At 52.5% G+C, this 16,846-nt stretch overlaps 1 protein-coding gene across 3 annotated transcripts in view; it reads left to right on the top strand.

Moving 5' to 3' along the window:
* The window catches only part of Eml1 (EMAP like 1), a 147,030-nt gene extending 135,158 nt beyond the window's left edge, over positions 1-11,872 (top strand). For all 3 annotated transcript variants that reach the window (XM_005000496.4, XM_063241127.1, XM_063241126.1), the window contains 6 exons: positions 958-1,046; positions 7,295-7,392; positions 7,475-7,562; positions 8,693-8,788; positions 9,775-9,905; positions 10,410-11,872. In XM_005000496.4, coding sequence (XP_005000553.2) covers positions 958-1,046; positions 7,295-7,392; positions 7,475-7,562; positions 8,693-8,788; positions 9,775-9,905; positions 10,410-10,535 — 628 coding nt within the window. In that variant the 3' untranslated portion in view covers positions 10,536-11,872. The remainder of the gene's footprint in view (positions 1-957; positions 1,047-7,294; positions 7,393-7,474; positions 7,563-8,692; positions 8,789-9,774; positions 9,906-10,409) is intronic.
* Positions 11,873-16,846: the final 4,974 nt, after the last annotated feature.

The following is a 16,846-nucleotide window of genomic DNA, read 5'->3' as shown; positions in this document are numbered from 1 at the left end:
AGAGCTGAGAAGCACATCCTGAGCCAGGAAGTTGCAGCCAGAAGGAGAGGCGAGCAGGCAGGAAGACCCCGCTGCGGTGGCCATGGGGTGGCACTCGTGCCACCCAGGTCTGAAATCACAGCAGTGGGGCGCTATATGCCCTCCGTCCCTAAATACATTGGGGTCTGCTCACTGCCGCCACTGAGAGTTCTGCACTCAGTGTGAGTGCTGAGCCTCTGGGGTCCTGATGACAGCCAGGCCAACAGACACCTGGTGGCTGCCTGTGTGTGTGGTGGTGACAGCACTCGGTCCCAGTTTCATCCTAGGGGTGCACAAGGCAGCAGCACTGGTAACCTTATCCTGCCCCATCAGTGCCTCTGCAGCGCAGTTGCAGGGCCAGGTGCCCCTGGGCCACCTCATCCAGGACACGACTGCATCCACATCCATCCTGGGTTGACATGCGCCTCTGAAGGAGACCTGACCTTTCACCCATTGCTACAGCAGTGAGATCAAAGGCCAGCCTCCCTGTCACCTCCTGCCACACTCGCCATTCTTCCATCCACCCCTTCAGTTGCTCACCAGCTTTCCTGGAAGCTGCAGACGCTGCAGCCAGGAGCGCCAGTCCCTGGGGCCCAGCTGCTCACCAGCACCCGTCCACTGCAGCCCGACAGGGACAGCCCCTGCTGACAGGGACAGTCAGCAGCCTCGTGCCCCGGACTGTCTCCCTCCTCGTGCAAACCAACACTCTCCCTGAGAAGCCCCCAAGTAGCTTCACATGCCAGGCAGGATGTGGTTCTTCTCCCTAGGAAGCGTTTGCACCCAGGAAACCTGCTCTGAGGGGCAGCCGGGAACAGGTTTCCTGGCTAAGCACTCATAGACCACCCGGCCCTCCAGCCCGGTGGCGGCTCGCTTTCGGCTGCAGTGGGGTCATTTCCTTTCCACTCAGGGGCTCACACGTGCTTTCTCATGTTTAAACAGGTGGTTTGTGTTTGACACGGAGACAAAAGACCTGGTCACGGTGCACACGGATGGGAACGAGCAGCTGTCTGTCATGCGCTATTCTCCAGGTTAGAGAACTTTGCTCCCTAAATCCTGACAGGGCTAGCGAGCCTGCACGGCGTCCTTAGAGAAATAACTTCAACTGTCCTCGGAGTGAAATTTCAATTACACATGCACATAGGTAGTTGGGGTATTCGGGGCTTTCATGGAGCCCTCTTTTTTTTTTTTTTTTTTGTCTTTTTCCTTTTAATCGGTACCGGGGATCGAACTCATGACTGCCTGCTTGCAAGGCAGGCGCTTTATGCCGCTGAGCTAAATCCCCAGCCCCCAGAGCCCTCTTTTTTTAATTTTGAGATCTGATCTAAGTTACCAAGTTGCCCACGCTGAGCTGAAACCTTCGATCTTCCTGCCTCAGCCTCTCAAAGTGCTGGGATGAGAAGGGTATGCCACTATTCCTGGCCATCTTTTTTTTTAACTTAATGCAGTCTTCTAAAATTTTATTTTCATTTTGATGCAGTCCAGTTTATCGATTTTTTTTCCCATTTATGGATCAGACCCAAGTTGCTGACATTCTCCCCATGCCTTCATCTGAGAGGGTTGACTGAGCCCTCACATTCAGGTCTGGGGTTCACCTTGGGTTAACTCTGCTGCATGCGGAGAGGTAAGAGTCAGGGTTTGTGCTGCAAATCACGCCCGGTTTCCCCACACCATGTATGGAAAAGCTTGCCCGCCCCCACGAACTGTCAACGCTGTTGTCCAAGGTGGATCACCTGTAAGGCAAAGGTCCCTGTCCTGGGTTTATCCTGTGCTGTTACACTCTGCAGAGAGTTGGAACTAACTACTGTAACTCCTCCAAATTTGTTTTATTTTCCACAATTGTTCCGGCTATTCTAGGTCCTTAATGTAGATAAAACTTTATATAAGTTTTAAGACCAGCTTGTCAATTGCTAGTTTTAGAAGGCCTACAAATCACGTGGGGAGAATTATCACCTTGATTACTGATGTTGCATCTTCTAATCCATGAACATGTAGTGACACTCCACTGATTTAGATTTTAATTTTTCTCATGATCATTTTGCCGTTGTGTTTGTTTTTGCAGCACTGGGGATTGAACTCAGGGCCTTTGCTTGAAGTTCCTTCTTCACTGATTGGTTGATGGGTAGATCGGTTGACTGAAACCACATCTCCCTAAGTAGCCCAGACTAAGCTTAAACTCACAATCCTTCTGCCTCAGCTTCTCAGAGCACTGGGACTATAAGCATGCGCCCACTTCAGCTTGTTTTATAATGTTTGATACACAATTCTTGCATTTCCTTTTTAAAATTTATTGCCATGTCTTTCTTTGATGTTGTGAATGGAGTTTCTTTGAATTTTCTTTGCAGATAGCGAGTTACTAGCATAAGCAAGTAAAATTGAATTTTGCACATTGATCTTATCTCCTTTAAGCTTTCTAAAGTACTACTAGCTTTAGAAGGTTGTTACATGTGCAATCCTTGGGGTTTTCTTCACGTAGGATCATGTCATTCAAAAATAAAAACAGTTTTAGTTCTTCCTTTCTAATCGGGATGCCTTTAGTTTTTTTTTTGTTTATTTGTTTGTTTTTTTCCTTTATTGCATCAGCTGATCCCTCCAGGAAAATGGTAACAGAAATGGCAAGAATGTGTCCCTTACCTTGCTCCCGGTCTCTGGAGAAAAAATGTTTGGTCTTTCACCATTAATGAAAGGGTGCCCTCTACCATGATGAAACAGTCTCCTTCTGTTCATAACTTGCTTAGAGTGATCATGAACGAGTGCTGGAGCTTGTCAGATGCCTTTTCTGCACCTGTGGTGATAATCATGTGTCTTTGTCCTTTTTAAAAAATATATGGAGCCGGGATACAGCTCAGCAGCACAGCACCTGCCTGGCAACCGGGAGGTCATGAGTTTGATCCCTGGTACCAAAAAAAAAAAAAAAAAGAAAAGAAAAATGTATTACATCAATTTCCTAACCAACTTTACCTTCTTGTGATAAATCTTACTTGATCTTAGCATATCCCCTTTATGCAGTGCTAACTTCTGTTCATTTACATTCTGTGGAGGGTTTTTGTAATCGTATCTTCAAGGAGCAGGAGTCTGTAGTCTTCTTGCCATGTCTTTGTCTGACCGGTGACGGCACTTACCGGTCTCATAGGTTGTTTTTGTTAAATATCTGATAGAATTCATGTAAGTTCAGTGGAACCATCTGGGATTTTCTTTTTGGGAAATCTTTAAGTGGCTAATGCAATACCTTCACTTATTATAAATCTCTTCAGATTTGCTCTTTCTTGACTCCATCTGATAACATGGATCGATTCCATTTAAGTTGTCTGTTTTGTTGTCATAACTTGCTCATAATATTCAGTTATAATGTTTGAAGTTTTTCTGAGATTGGTTGCTTCCTTCGTGATTCCTCACCCAGACAGACAACTTTGCAGCCACCAGGAGCCCCCATGGGGTGGTGGAAGGAGCTTGCTCAACCCAGAACGCCTTCCGCTTCGGTTTCCAGGGTGTCTTAGCCCTTTCTGCCGATCCTCACCAGTGCCCCCGGTGCTTAGATGCATCTCACCCTTGCCTTGGTTCATCTGAACCTCCACAAAGTGCAGGAGGGGCCGCCTCTGCCGTCTTCAGCTCCTGCTCGTTGAGGTCTCAGTGAATGTGTGTCCCTTTCCTCTCAGTGATGCTAGTGACAAACCCCAGGGACCAGAGAACAGGCAGCAAAGGGCAAAAGAGGGACCCTGGGCCACCGCCAGGCAGCCTCAGGATTCAGGCCAGCTACCATACTGCTGTGAACTGACTGCAAGAGGAGTCAGCACTGTGTCCCTGAAGGAGGCACTCTGCAGATGGCATTGGACCAGGGCAGCAGGGCAGCCCCAGCAGCAGGCAAAGGGCTCAGAGCCTCAGGGAGCAGCTCAGGCCGCAGCATGGTGGGGACCCACCTGGCTCAGTGCTGGGCACTCAGAGTGGTACTCCATAAATCTCGGAGGCTTGAGCAAGTCTCTACGTAACCAGCTACTAGTTGCAGGGAAGAATGTGGCCAGCAGTGTGGCTTTTCTAGTTGCATCCAGGATTTCTCCTTAGTTGATTCTTGGCTCCTTTTTGGATTCAAATATTGACAGACACCACATGCTGAAAACAGAAAAAGTATTAGATACCCACACACAGACTGGCATTGACATGGAATCTAAGAAGCTGTTGCTGAATTCCTAGCCGAGAGCCAGAGTCCGTATCCCAAGGCTACCTGGCCATAGGATGCAAAGAGGAGCCGGCTTTGGATCATGAGGGTTTCATCTTCCTCACTCAGATTCAGGAAAGTTCTGGAAAGTTCTGGACTTCTTCAGTCTGCTAGGAGAGAAGCTGGCAGTTCTGGAGCTCTCCCAGGATGCAGGGTGACACTGGTTAGTGTGATGCAGGTTCCTAACTGTGCCCAGTAGTTGTCCTTACCCTCAGGGGTGTGGGCAGTCCTGACCCCTGCCATAGGCGAGGGGCTGTACAGCGATCCTCAGAAAAGAGGGACTGCTGCCAGAATCCTTTTCAAGGTGGATTTTAGGTGAGCGAGGGGCCCTGGGGCCGAGGAGTTACCTCACAGTAACCTCATAGTTCAACCACGTCAAAACTTGGGCAGCGGGCTGCAGAATTAAATCCTCCCGACTTCCTCCATTGTGTGAGCACCTCTGGGGAAGTCCCTGGTTCAGCTGCTCCTCCATCACTCACCTCTAGCTGTGAGACATGGCTCAGGAAGATGGCTGGTGGTTACAGGAGCCTGACAGTAGGCAGGGTCCCAGGGTGGGCAGTGTAGGGGCAGGGGATGACCCTCGGCACCGAGAGAATTCCTGTGGGAATGGTTTAGGTCTAGCTGGCCCTGAAGCCTCAAGCCCTGGAAGGTAATCAGATTATGAGGCTGATAGCTGACTTGGTACTGGGAGGTGGGGTCTGGCTGGAGCAGGCGTCACTGGGGGCATGGCCTGGAAGGGTTCATCCTCCCTTCCTGGCTCTGCCCTTGACTCTACTTCCTGCGCACCATGCTGTGAGCGCTGTCTTCTGCCACGACCCTCTGCCATGGCACCCTGCCTTGGAGCCAACCAACTGTGGCCTGAAATGTGAGCCAAGATAAACTCCTTCCTTTAAGTTGTGGCTGTCAAGTATCCTGTCCCAGCAATGAACAAGTGACTAAGCCACCATCTAATACCCCTCTCAGTCACGTTTTACCAACTCTTTTTCCCTTATGAAGTCTTTTACATAAGACAGTCTTATGCTAATGCGCTGTTATTTTTGAAACCACAGTCAACTAGGATGGCTGGCAGAATGTCAAGTGTAGTCGTGACAGTTCTCACACGACAGCCATATCAGAAACCTTATAGACTGGACAATATGGAGCTCTGATTGGATTAAAATTCTGGCATTTCTTAAAGAGGACAGGAGCAGGAAGAACGTCCTGAAGTGTATATTAAACCCAGCGCACATGCTCAGCCTGCTCCTCCTGGTGCCTGTCACTGAAATGAGGGTGTAACCCTGACCAGGCAGGGAAGAGGGGCCAAGTGCCATCGGCCCTACAGCTGGCTCTGTGTCATGTCATCTTATCCACAGTGCTGAAGTGTGGGTTTTTGCTTTTACTGGAGTGAATCAGAATCTGGTACTCATCCCTATGTAATTTGCAGCATCAAACCAACCCTCTTCTGTCTGAGCCTGAGATCTGCTAGGATCTGGGACCTGCCACCCAGCCTGCTCTGTCCCCTGCCACAAGGCATCACCTACATACTGGACAGGTGGCACAGCCTTTGTCTGGTGGCGATGGAGACCTGTCTGCCACCCACAGCTCGCCTGTCACTCTAAGCCCTGGTAATGGCACACAGCTCATGTCCCTCATGCTGGCAGAGTCACTCGGGCAGGCTGCAGCGCCTGTGTCCTCCTACAGCGCACTGTGGTGATGAGGCCTATGGGACAGTCCCCAACCCCAAGCCTGGGGAGAGCACAGTCAGCGGAAAACACCTCCTTGGTTCCTGCAAGCACCTGGATACCTGCTCCCCAGCTGAACCCCTGCTTGTTTCTGGGGAGTCAGTCTTGGGCTGTTGTGGCCTCCAGTGCTGAGGAATGAGGCTCCAAGGGTCTGCAGCACAGGAGCCACGATGGGAAGAGACAGTGCCCTGCATAGCTGGAGAAGTTAGTGTACTGACTGCCCACATTGGTTCATGTTTATTCGGCATACAGAGCTTGACTGAGATCGGGTCATGTCCTGATAAATCCACATTCTTGAAAATATGGTTCGGTGGAAGCTGGGCCTGCGCCCCCTGCTTACGGAACACCCTCACCTAGCAGTGAGCATGCTGGAGGGGGCCAGGTGTTCCCTGTGTGGCCCGGGGATCTGAGAGAAGACAGGCTGCATCTCGTTAGCCCTGGAAAAGGTCAAATTCAAATTCCACCACTAGTTTCTACTGGATCTGTATCACTTTGCATTGTCTTAACAAAAGAATCATTTGGTCCAACGCATGTGAATTGAGCACTTTTTGAAACCCTGTTTCCTGATGACCCCCGACCGAGAACCACTGTCTCCCATGGAGTTTCCTCTGCAGGGGGACACTCAGGAATGAACAGGAGGGGACATCACAGGAGCATGCTTTATAAGGACTTCCATGTGAACTCCTTTGCCAAGTGCAGTGTTTTGTGGACCAGGGTGAGGGTGGATGTCCATTGTCGTGTCCCTAGATATCAAGCTTGGGGGAGCCCTGCGGCCCCTCCCATCCTGGACTCTGCGTGCTTCCTCTGCTTCTGCTTGGGAGAGCAGGGGCTGGCGTTTTCCAGACTGGGGCTCCACCCTGGCCCTTCCCAGGAGTCCAGCATCTTCCTTCACACCTTTGTGTTTCCTTGGTGGAAACACATGGCTGGCTCTGCTCCGGTCACAGTGGGCTCCTTTCTTGCTTGACCTTCCTGGGCCCAGACCTAGGCAAAGAGGACTTGCAGAGAAGGCCCTTGGGAAGAGGCTGGAAAGCCAGCCTGGGGAGGAACTGAGTCTCTGCCCTGCAGTACTAGGCAGGGGAGGCAGGGAACAGCTGTGTCATAGTGTGTGGAATTACTATAAAGTCCATGGAAAGATTCCATAAATTGTTACCAGACTGTATAATCCTGTCAGGTGTGTGCATTGCAGAATTGGTGAGGACTCGGTGGAAAGCAGATTTTTCCCTTTGAAATAATTCATCAACCTGGCCATGTTGTCTAGACCTGTGTTGGCAGCTAGCAGTGACCCTGGGAATGAATAAACCGTTTCCCTTTAGCACTGAAAATGTCATCTGTCCGCTCTCTGCAGATGGGAATTTTTTAGCCATTGGCTCTCACGACAACTGTATCTACATATATGGAGTTGGCGACAACGGGAGGAAATACACGCGTGTGGGCAAGTGCTCGGTGAGTCTCTCACAGCACGCATGTAACATGGACGCGTGTCCTGGGTACTGGTGCGGACACTCAGGTGACTCCTTCCCTCCAGGGCCACTCCAGCTTCATCAGCCACCTGGATTGGTCCGTAGACTCGCAGTTCCTTGTGTCCAATTCTGGAGACTACGAGATCCTCTACTGTGAGTACGGCGGCCAGGCATTTCCGTGTCCCAGGCACACAACAGGGGCCTCTGTAGAGCTTGGGTGTGCGTGGAGCATTCCCTGGCCTCGGTTTCCTCCTCAGTGAGACAGAGAAGCTGGCTGCACAGCCTCTCCGTCTTCCTGGCATTCAGATACCATGCAGGCCCTGGGAGGAGAAGACTCAGGGCCTGCACAGAGGAAGAGGAGAGGCTGCAGTGATAGAAGGGGACCAGGGCAGGACTGGGGGCCATCACAGTAAGGGTAGCCCTGCAGGGACAGCAGCCCCTCCTTGGCCTCCTCTCCCAGCCTCCCTGGCCAGCTGCGCCCAGGCGGGATCTGGGGACGGAGAGGCTGATGAAGGTAGCACCTCCTGAGCACAGAGGACATGCCAGGCACTGATTCCTCAACACTCAACACCTGTCCCGTGCCTGGCTGTGGACTAAGCAGAAGGGGCGTGAGCATGAGAAAGGCCTGGTCTCTACCCCACCAGAAGTTCATTAGAGAATTTGGTGTTACTGATCCACACTTCCTGGTCCCGCCCCCCGCCCCCTGCAGGTCCTGATAGAGAACCAGTACAGGAGGAAATCATTCCTCAGGTGCCTGGCTCACTTGTTGAGGACCCCCCCCCCCAGCCAGGGAGGGGGAGGGAAGCAGGGACCCCCTTCCTGTGGCCACTCTTTTCTGTTCTGGTTCTACTGCTGGCTCAGAAGTGGGTGATAATTTTAGGGAGTGGTCAGTGGGGCACAAGTGGCTTCCTGCGCCACTTGGAGAACTCCTGGGGGCTCTGGTTTCCATGCCCTGCGTGGGGCTGAGGGATTGAGTAGGGACAGCCTGACCACAGAGGCAAGGCAAGGTTCCAGGCCCTCAGTAAGGACGTGGAGCCGGGAAGCCTGAGGACCAGGGCCAGCCGCAGACAGGTGAAGCCACTGAATGGATTACAGACTCGGGAGATGAGAACAAAAGAGCGACAGCCGCTCGGACCTGGATGTGGGCTCAGTGGCAGGGCCGGTTGACAGCCATGCAGCAGCTCCCACAAGGTCCCTCAGCTGCAGCTCTGAGGACTCCGGCCTGCCCCGGGGAGCACTAGGGGCGTGGGCATGGATGTCACCAGGCTGTTTGCTCTTTCCAGGGGTTCCCTCAGCATGTAAGCAGGTTGTGAGCGTGGAAGCTACGAGAGACATCGAATGGGCCACCTACACCTGCACTTTGGGATTCCATGTCTTTGGTAAGTTTCCTGCAGATGGAACTGCTCCAGGAATGAGAACAAAGGATATACCTACCTTTGGGATATTTCCCTAATAGACAACCTCACCACCTCCAGGCTTGTCAGAATGCCTGCTTCTGCAAACCCACAGGTCTTCCTGCAGCGGCCCGGGCCGGGCCAACACATAAGGACCCGAGAGGTGGTGTTTAGCGCCCCCCTTGGTACCAGCTGGGCTCAGAGAATGCTCTGCAATTCCCCCAGATTGTTCCAGGCAAACCTCAACAAGCCCATTGCATTTACCATCTGGTGGGGTTACTGTTTGGGTCCTTAAACTAAACATTTCACTTCCTTCAGACTGTAGTTTAGGGGAGTGTATTCCTAGTCAACCTGAAATCAATTAGCACAGTTTAGTACAAAGAAAAGGCATTACCTGTCATCTTTTCATGAACGACCACAAGTCGCAGCTTGGTGAGCCTTCACCAGTCTCCTGAGGGCAGGTGTTTGCCGCTTTCCTGCTAAGAGCCCCTCAGTTTGCTCTAGTGCCTCCACAAGAGCTGATGTGCACACAGCGCTCGCTTGTGTGCACGGTGACTGCTCAGGTTTCCCAGAGCCTCAGTCGGAGAGGTTGTGCCCACAGCTGGCCTGCCCCAGGCCCAGCCAGCAGGGGGCAGCCTCAGGCACACCTGTCAGGGAAGCAGCAGCCCACACTGGGCTAAAAAACACCGGAAAGTACACACAGACCTGGAGTCCCAGAAGAGGCGTGCAGCCCAGCAAACCCGTTCTCCTGACCACACCAGTAACCCAGAGCTGTGCGTCTGTGGCAGGTTTCCTAAAAACGGGCAGAATGAGCTGAATCTGGAAGCACAGGAAAGGCCACAGCTAAGACTGGGCACTCACCTGCTCGCCTGTCTCTTGTTCCAAAGCCTGGACGCAGGGCAGTTTTGTTTTCCGGGTAGCCCTGTGGCCGGCATCTCTAGATCTCCAGTGCTCTCTGTGGTCTGTTTCAGGAGTGTGGCCGGAAGGCTCGGACGGAACCGACATCAATGCCGTCTGTCGGGCCCACGAGAAAAAGCTGCTGTCGACAGGGGATGACTTCGGCAAAGTGCATCTCTTCTCTTACCCCTGCTCCCAGTTTAGGGTACGGGACTTGTCTTCCCGCTAGCCTTATCCCTCGTGGGCAGTGTGTGAATGGATACTGAATAGCAATGAGCGTGAGTGTGTGCTAGCTGCCAGCCATTAGTGTAGCTAGCACCCTGCTAACCTGTAGCCCTGACACTTCCCTGAGCTCCCCAGTTCCCTCGGAAAAAGGTACAGCCTACAGAGCCCTGCAGATGTGGTGTAAGAACCTCTCTGGCCTCCCCACCCCATGGCTTCCTCTCCCCCAGCCCCACAGAGCAAGGCCACCTTGTGCCCTGCACACCTTCCGGTTCTCCCTGAACCTGAGACTCCAGGGCAGAGACCCCCCCTCAGCCCCAGGAGCTCCTTGGTCCTGCCCTTTGTGCCTACGCCCTCCCCGCAGGATGATGTGGGGCCCCTGGGACCTGCTGCCCTTCCACGGTCTGCACAGCTGAGAGCTGCTGAACAAGGGGCCCGAGTCAGATTTTCCTTCACAGTAAGCTTCCCTCCCTGTCCTCTTTCCCAGGCACCAAGCCACATCTACGGTGGGCACAGCAGCCATGTCACCAACGTCGACTTCCTGTGTGAAGACAGCCACCTCATCTCCACGGGCGGGAAGGACACAAGCATCATGCAGTGGCGGGTCATTTAGCAGGTCATGCCCGAGAGGACAGATTCGCGTTCCGCTTGGTCACTGTGATTTCTGTTTTGACTAAAAATTCTTACAAACCTCAGGAAAACTACCCCTCTGCCGGTTACCTTAGCTTAGGGACTCAGCAAGTGTCACACCGGATGAGCAGCTGCACGTCCGCTTCCGTTGTACATCAGACGAAGCAGCATCCGCAGGGTAGAGCAGGTCCCTGGGGTCACGTTGACAACGGCATGGCCAGAAGGGACTGGTGTATCCTTAGCAACTTTTCTATGAACTCTTCAGAAATGGTCACAGAATGCCTTTTAAAATACTGTACATAGTCTTCACTGTTTCACCATCTAGCCTGCTCAGTCAGATATTTATGATAAACATGCGGTACGGAACCGTGATCGCCGCTGACCAATGGTCGGTCCTGGACGGATGAATCCTTGGGGAAGAGAGTCAGTCACTGACCACGGCCCAGTCAGGAAATGCAAATGTGAGACTTTCTTTGATTACATGTTTTAGGGTTTCATGAAACTCTCCCTCTGGGAGGCTGGCAGGCCGGGGGTCACACTCTCGTTGTGGAAGCAGATGAGTCTGAACATCGCAGCAGAGCAGACAAGCGCTTCCGTTTCTGGTCACACTGCCCCTGCCTGCCACCCCACACACAGCCACCTGTCCCGCTCACGCTGATGAATGGCGAGACATTTAGCGCCTTCCTCTGTATATTAACGGCATGACGTGGTATTGTACTTGTATAGGGTGTTAGCAACTCATAATAAATACCTAAGGCCAGGCTTTACTGCTTTACGCTATGGACATTGTACATTTGTATTTTATGACCAAGTAGACCACGGTGGGAAGAAATCTCTTCAGCGTACTTGGGAGGGGAGAGGTCTCTGATGGCTCCAGGTACGAAGGGCAGCTTTCTCATCCTGTCTTGTGCACGGATGGCTCGGGACAGTGTGGAAATAAGACTCTGCTCTGATGGGTAGGACACAGGTGGCATACAAACTTGTCAAGAAAGCCTTATCCATTGTGTGACAGATTGCGATTTACTGTTTACATTGGGGAATGTATCTCGGATTTTTAATAGAAGAGTAATAAACAGACTTAAGAACAAATTTTAAGATTTTTACTCGTTCTGAGCAGGTGGGTGAATTCAGTCATCCGAACTCTACAGCACTGGTTGTTTAGAGTGGCCGATTGCGTGCGACACTTGGAAACGCTTTTCGTGACATCTCTAGCCTGCTGGGGAGTGCAGGGCACCAGCAGGCACTGCGTGTTAAAGATGATCTGTTCCTATGTATCCTTATCAAATATATTCTATAATGAAATAAACTTTGAAAAGTGGATTTCTTATTGACCTATATTCCTAAAAGCATATAAATTAAAATATTTAAAATTAGATATGATTCACCCTATATTCTGTTTCATATTCAGATTTTTTTCTCACCTGGTTCATTTGCAATCAGAACTGTACTCTGCATATGGCATAGATGCGCTTTTCAGACAAGATAACCACTGAAGAATTTAGGCCAGTTCCCATACCCAGCCATTAGTTTCCTTGGTTATGTGAATACTGGCAAAAACAATCATTTTAAATAAGTAATTGAAGAACTAATTAGATACCAGGAATTGGAAAGAGATCTATTATTGACTTGTAAGGCAAAAAGATCGATCTGTAGACACATTAATATTTTATATATTTATGCGCTACTAAGTATGCTGTTTTATATTGTACTAATCATGAAGACAGTCGTCTCAGTCACTTTCCACATGGGAGAAACGCCATACCCCACACCCACACAGTAAAAGAAGCAAGGTTTGTTTTGACTCACATTTACAGCCTACAGTAGGCTGGCTCCAAGGCAGCACAGCTGGCTCAGGGGTATGGGCAGCATAACTGCTCACAGCAAAGTGGACCGGAAGCAGTGCGCAAAGGGCGGAGCTAAGCAGGGGCTGGACCCTAGCGAGCCACGCCCCCATGCCCCGCCTCTTCCAGCCATACCCCACCTACTACAGGAAGTCAGCTCTAAACCGCGGGTCCAATCACTTTTGAAAGCCCCGCCTATGCACTCTGGGACTCTGCGGGGAAGGCTGGGTGTGAACCATAACGGTGGCTGTTAATAGTTTCACATCTGTGAAATGTAGGCAACTGTGAAGATAGTGCTGTCTTTTAATGGTCCTGTAGTCACTTTGCAAATACTGATTATTTACTGGCTCCCTCAGCGAGCAGGGCTTGCGCACCGCCTCAGGCAAGCAAGGCCTGGGGAGGACTTTGAAGAAAGGGGCAGCTGCTGGCCCATGTGGCCGTTTCCCTTCCAGCAGCCTGTGGCCACCTCCGCCTGGCTTCCCCAGGACCCGTATGGCGACGAGGAAAGTACAGAGCATCGTTTAAAATAACAAATGTAGCTACCCCCAAGTAAGTTTGGTAGCAAAAGACAATTTGCCATTAGAAAAAAATCCTCCAGGGGCTCTTTAAACTGAATCGTGTTCGAGTTTGCATTCAAGGCCATCCTGCTGTGGTCAGCTAAAGCACGGAGGAAACACTGGATCTCCCCAGACCCAGCGTGGACCCCAGCCTGTTTCCAAGCTTGTGTAGGAGCATGCGCACTGCCGACCCTGTCTGCTTCCAAACCGCTCACAGTGCGGTTAAAATCACTATTTGCAGGATTCCTGTGCCGAACCATTCCTTCAAGTCTCGCCGATTCACAAAACACCGTGAGAAGTCTTCCTGGTGACCGGCTCGCTCCTGGCCACAGTGAGGAGACACTCGGGTTCCTGAAACTGTTTCTTCCTTCAACAGCGGTGCCCCGGGGTGCCCTGAACAGAAGCCTGTGTTTCTGCACCGGGAAAGGGGTAACCAGGGCGAGAGCAGCTGGAAGGAGATCACCTGGCCTGCGTGGAGCTGCTGGCCAAGCAGGGAGGAGGGCATCGACGCTGAGGACGAGGAGCCTCCGGGGAGGTCTCTGCTCGTGGTGGCCACTCTGGGCCCTTTGGGAGCCCGGCCTTTTGCCAGCCCACTGCAGCTGGGAAGTCAGCCTGGAAGGGCTGCCGCCAGATGGGGACCACCTGGCATTTATGCCACGGGTGTTTGGGGGATTATGGCAGCTCACTGCCTCCCCAGGGAGCAGGGAAGCTGAGGCCCAGGAGAAAATGACTTCCCCGAGACGGACACTGGTTCCAAACTTGGCTTAACAAATAGATGCTCAGTACATGGGCCAGTCCAGTCCTGCCCAGGTAACCAGCAGGACACAGATGCAGTCAGGGCGGTCCCCTGTCACTTGTGAAATGGCAGCCCCGCTAAGGGCAATGCAGAAAATGAGCATGGAATGATAAGACAAGAAGGTCTGTGGGTTCCAGGAAGGTTCTCCAAGGCTCAGAGAGGAGGGACCCAGGTGGAGTGGGGAGGGGCCCCGAAGGCTGGGCATACACTGGTACAGCCTTTGAGGGGGCACAAGGCTGCCAAGGGTGGGGGAGCCAGATGAGGCCTGGTGGGTCATGGGATGCACTTTCCCCTGAACCGCAGACCAAAGGGAGCTCTCTTGCTAGTGCAGGGAGGGGACCGATCAGTATTTTGAAAGGTCTTTGGGGCCAAGGTGCATGGAGGGAGGTGTCACCATGACCTCAGGGAGTGGTGAGGATGGGTCGTGCGTAAGAGGAGCCCAGGAGAAGGTGGTGTAGGCATCATCGGAAAGGTTTCAAGGTGGCATCAGAGGGGCCTGTGGCAGATTGGATTGGGCAAGGGAGCCTGGTGTTGTACAGTCAGATGGCACTGCCCTGGGATGAGAGAGCTCTGCCATGCCCAGGGGAGGCTGGGGGAGGGGCAGTGCTCCTGGCACCAGGGCCAGTGCAGCTGGCACCCACTAGAGGCTCTTCAGGAGGCCAGGTGTGCTTGGGATGGTATTGCCAGAACACTGGAGTCATGTCCCATGATGGCAACAAATGAAACTGCAGAGGAGGAGATGAGGTACAAGCACAAGGGCTAAAAAGATGTGAGGCAAGAATTAGAGCTCCCAATATCTGAGAGGGGTCCTGAGCAGGAAGCCCAGGGGGCTCTCTGTCTAGGAATTTTTAAGGGGTTTAGGTGGGAGCTTGGGTCACTGTGTAAGCCACACAGCCTCTCCCTATGGGAGACCACATACTCTGTTGGGTCTGATCTGTGTAGCTTTTCCACAGTGCCTGTGCAGGGCTCTTGTGCCCTTGAGCCAGTGACCCATCTGATCTTGCTCTGGGGAAGTCCCCGACAGCCACCAGACGCCACGGGCGTGTTCACACAATCCCTAAAGTCATGATTCCACAGGCTCCATTCAGGCTTCCAACTCTTTTTGGGGGGCCAATTCCCAAGTTGTTCCTCAATTCCTGGGTGCTGGCTAGACAGAGCAGGTGAGGAGGAGAGGGACCTACCCCAGCCAGAAGACCCCAGAATTAAGGGTAGGTACAGGGAAGGTCCAGGTCAAGAGGACAGGCTGGCCATGTGGCATCTGGGGGGTCCCACTGCAGGGGCCCTGTATTTGGTGAGTGGCTTTGCACAGCCCCACACAGAGCAAGGCTGGGCAGGAAGGCAAAGTGAGAAAGGGCTCAGGCATGGGGAAGCGGGCTCACAAGACCAAGGATCTGTGTGGGGCTGCTGGGAGCCTAGTGGGGATGAGGTGGGGAGCTTCTGGTGCTGGCAGGAGCTGGGAAGGGGGACGTTTGGTGAATTCTCAGCCCAGCACTTGTGGTCCTTAAATCTGTGGTTCCCATTGTACATGGTGCAGCTTGGTCCTGAGGGTAGGACAGGCAGCCTGGGGCAGGATCACCCCTTTGGTCTCCAGAAAGGTCACACATTCCTTCTGTGAGCTGCAAACAGGCTGGCCACAAAAACAGCTCACAGCCAAACCTCGCAGGAGAAATGACTTGTGAGACCCTTGGGCCAGTTACAGGGGCCTCTCTAATACACAGCTGGGGGGCAGCTGTTTGGTGAACACAAACCCCCAAATGTGCACTTTAACAAGGTGGAGACTTATTCCAGGCCCATTCCTCCTGCAGATTTTCTCTTCCTGTAAACCTCACAGAAAATGTCAAACATCACACAGAGACTCTCACCACATTTAGAAAATCTTGCTTCCTCATCTCCTTAGATTTAGGGTGGACTGCTGTATTTTAAAACCATTTCCAAGCTGCCATGTCATTTCACCTATCATACGCCAGTCTGCCACTCTGTGGAGGTCACTGTGTAACCACTGTGACAGCATTGACAGTTGTCACAAAGATCTCATCTCCGGTTGTCATGTGGTACTTCTCGACCCTCAGCCTGGGCTGACGCAGGTGCTGCAGGATGAACTACCTGGCCCACCTGCCTGCCAGGGAAACTTGGGGTGCAGCCTCAGCTCCTAGCCCTTCCCCAGATCCTTCTTCTAACCCTGACCCTGACCTTTCTGCTTGCTTCCCATGGTGCCCCGGCCACTCCTGGAACTAAACACACAGCCCTGTCCTGCAAACTGAGCTCCTTCCAGTCCCTCCTGCCGGGAGGGACCTGCCCTCCTGGGGCCACCCAGCTGGCAGGCACACAGTAGTGGCTCAGAAGCCTTCACCCTCTTGAAGGAGGAGCCTCCTCAAGGCCAGCCCTTGGCAGGAATTCCAGCACCCTCCAGTTACAAGGGAGGTAGTCCAGCACCTCCTCCCTATGTGTCAGCAAAGACAGGCCACAAGGTCACCCTGCAGCCGGCGAGCTGGGGAGATGAGACACATGGTACTGTCATCCTAGACCACCTGTGCACTGTGTCAGGAGGTGGAGGGGGGGTGAAAGCCAGGGGCTGTGAACACACTGAGCTCACACTGTGAATGAGTTAAAAACAAACATGTTTATCTAGGCTTAGTACAAATGCAGGTGCCTTAGCATCCATCAGAGAATGCTCTACAGGCAATCATCAAAACTGTGTCCCACTGACAACTTCCTTTTCCATCCCAGATAACCCTCGTTGCTGGTTGCACGTGTGCCCCCTGGTGGTGGAAAAGCAGAGCAACCCTCTTTTCCAATTTACCAAATCTGGATCTGCCCCCAGCAGTTGTGTGGAGAGGAAAAGCGAGGTCTCCATTCTCTTGTGTGGTGCATGTGCTTCCCGTGGGTCTGCTCAAAGAGCTCCCAGGGGTGTTTGGAGGACCCCAAGGTTGCTGGTGGTCTCTCACTTGCAGTCCCCTGGATCTGGGAGTTGCTTTCTTCTGCCGCAGCCTCCAAGCACAGAAGGCAGCCTCCGTTGGTCTCACCCCACTCCAGGTGGCCCTGCTGGGCAGGACCTGAAATGGCTGTCTTGCTCAAGGACTTGCATGCAGTCCAAAGAAGC

Source organism: Cavia porcellus, unplaced genomic scaffold, assembly GCF_034190915.1.
Source record: "Cavia porcellus strain 051 isolate PalLab524CR breed Dunkin Hartley unplaced genomic scaffold, mCavPor4.1 scaffold_31, whole genome shotgun sequence".
Classification (NCBI taxonomy): Eukaryota; Metazoa; Chordata; class Mammalia; order Rodentia; family Caviidae; genus Cavia; species Cavia porcellus.
This window is presented reverse-complemented; position numbering and strand designations above follow the sequence as displayed.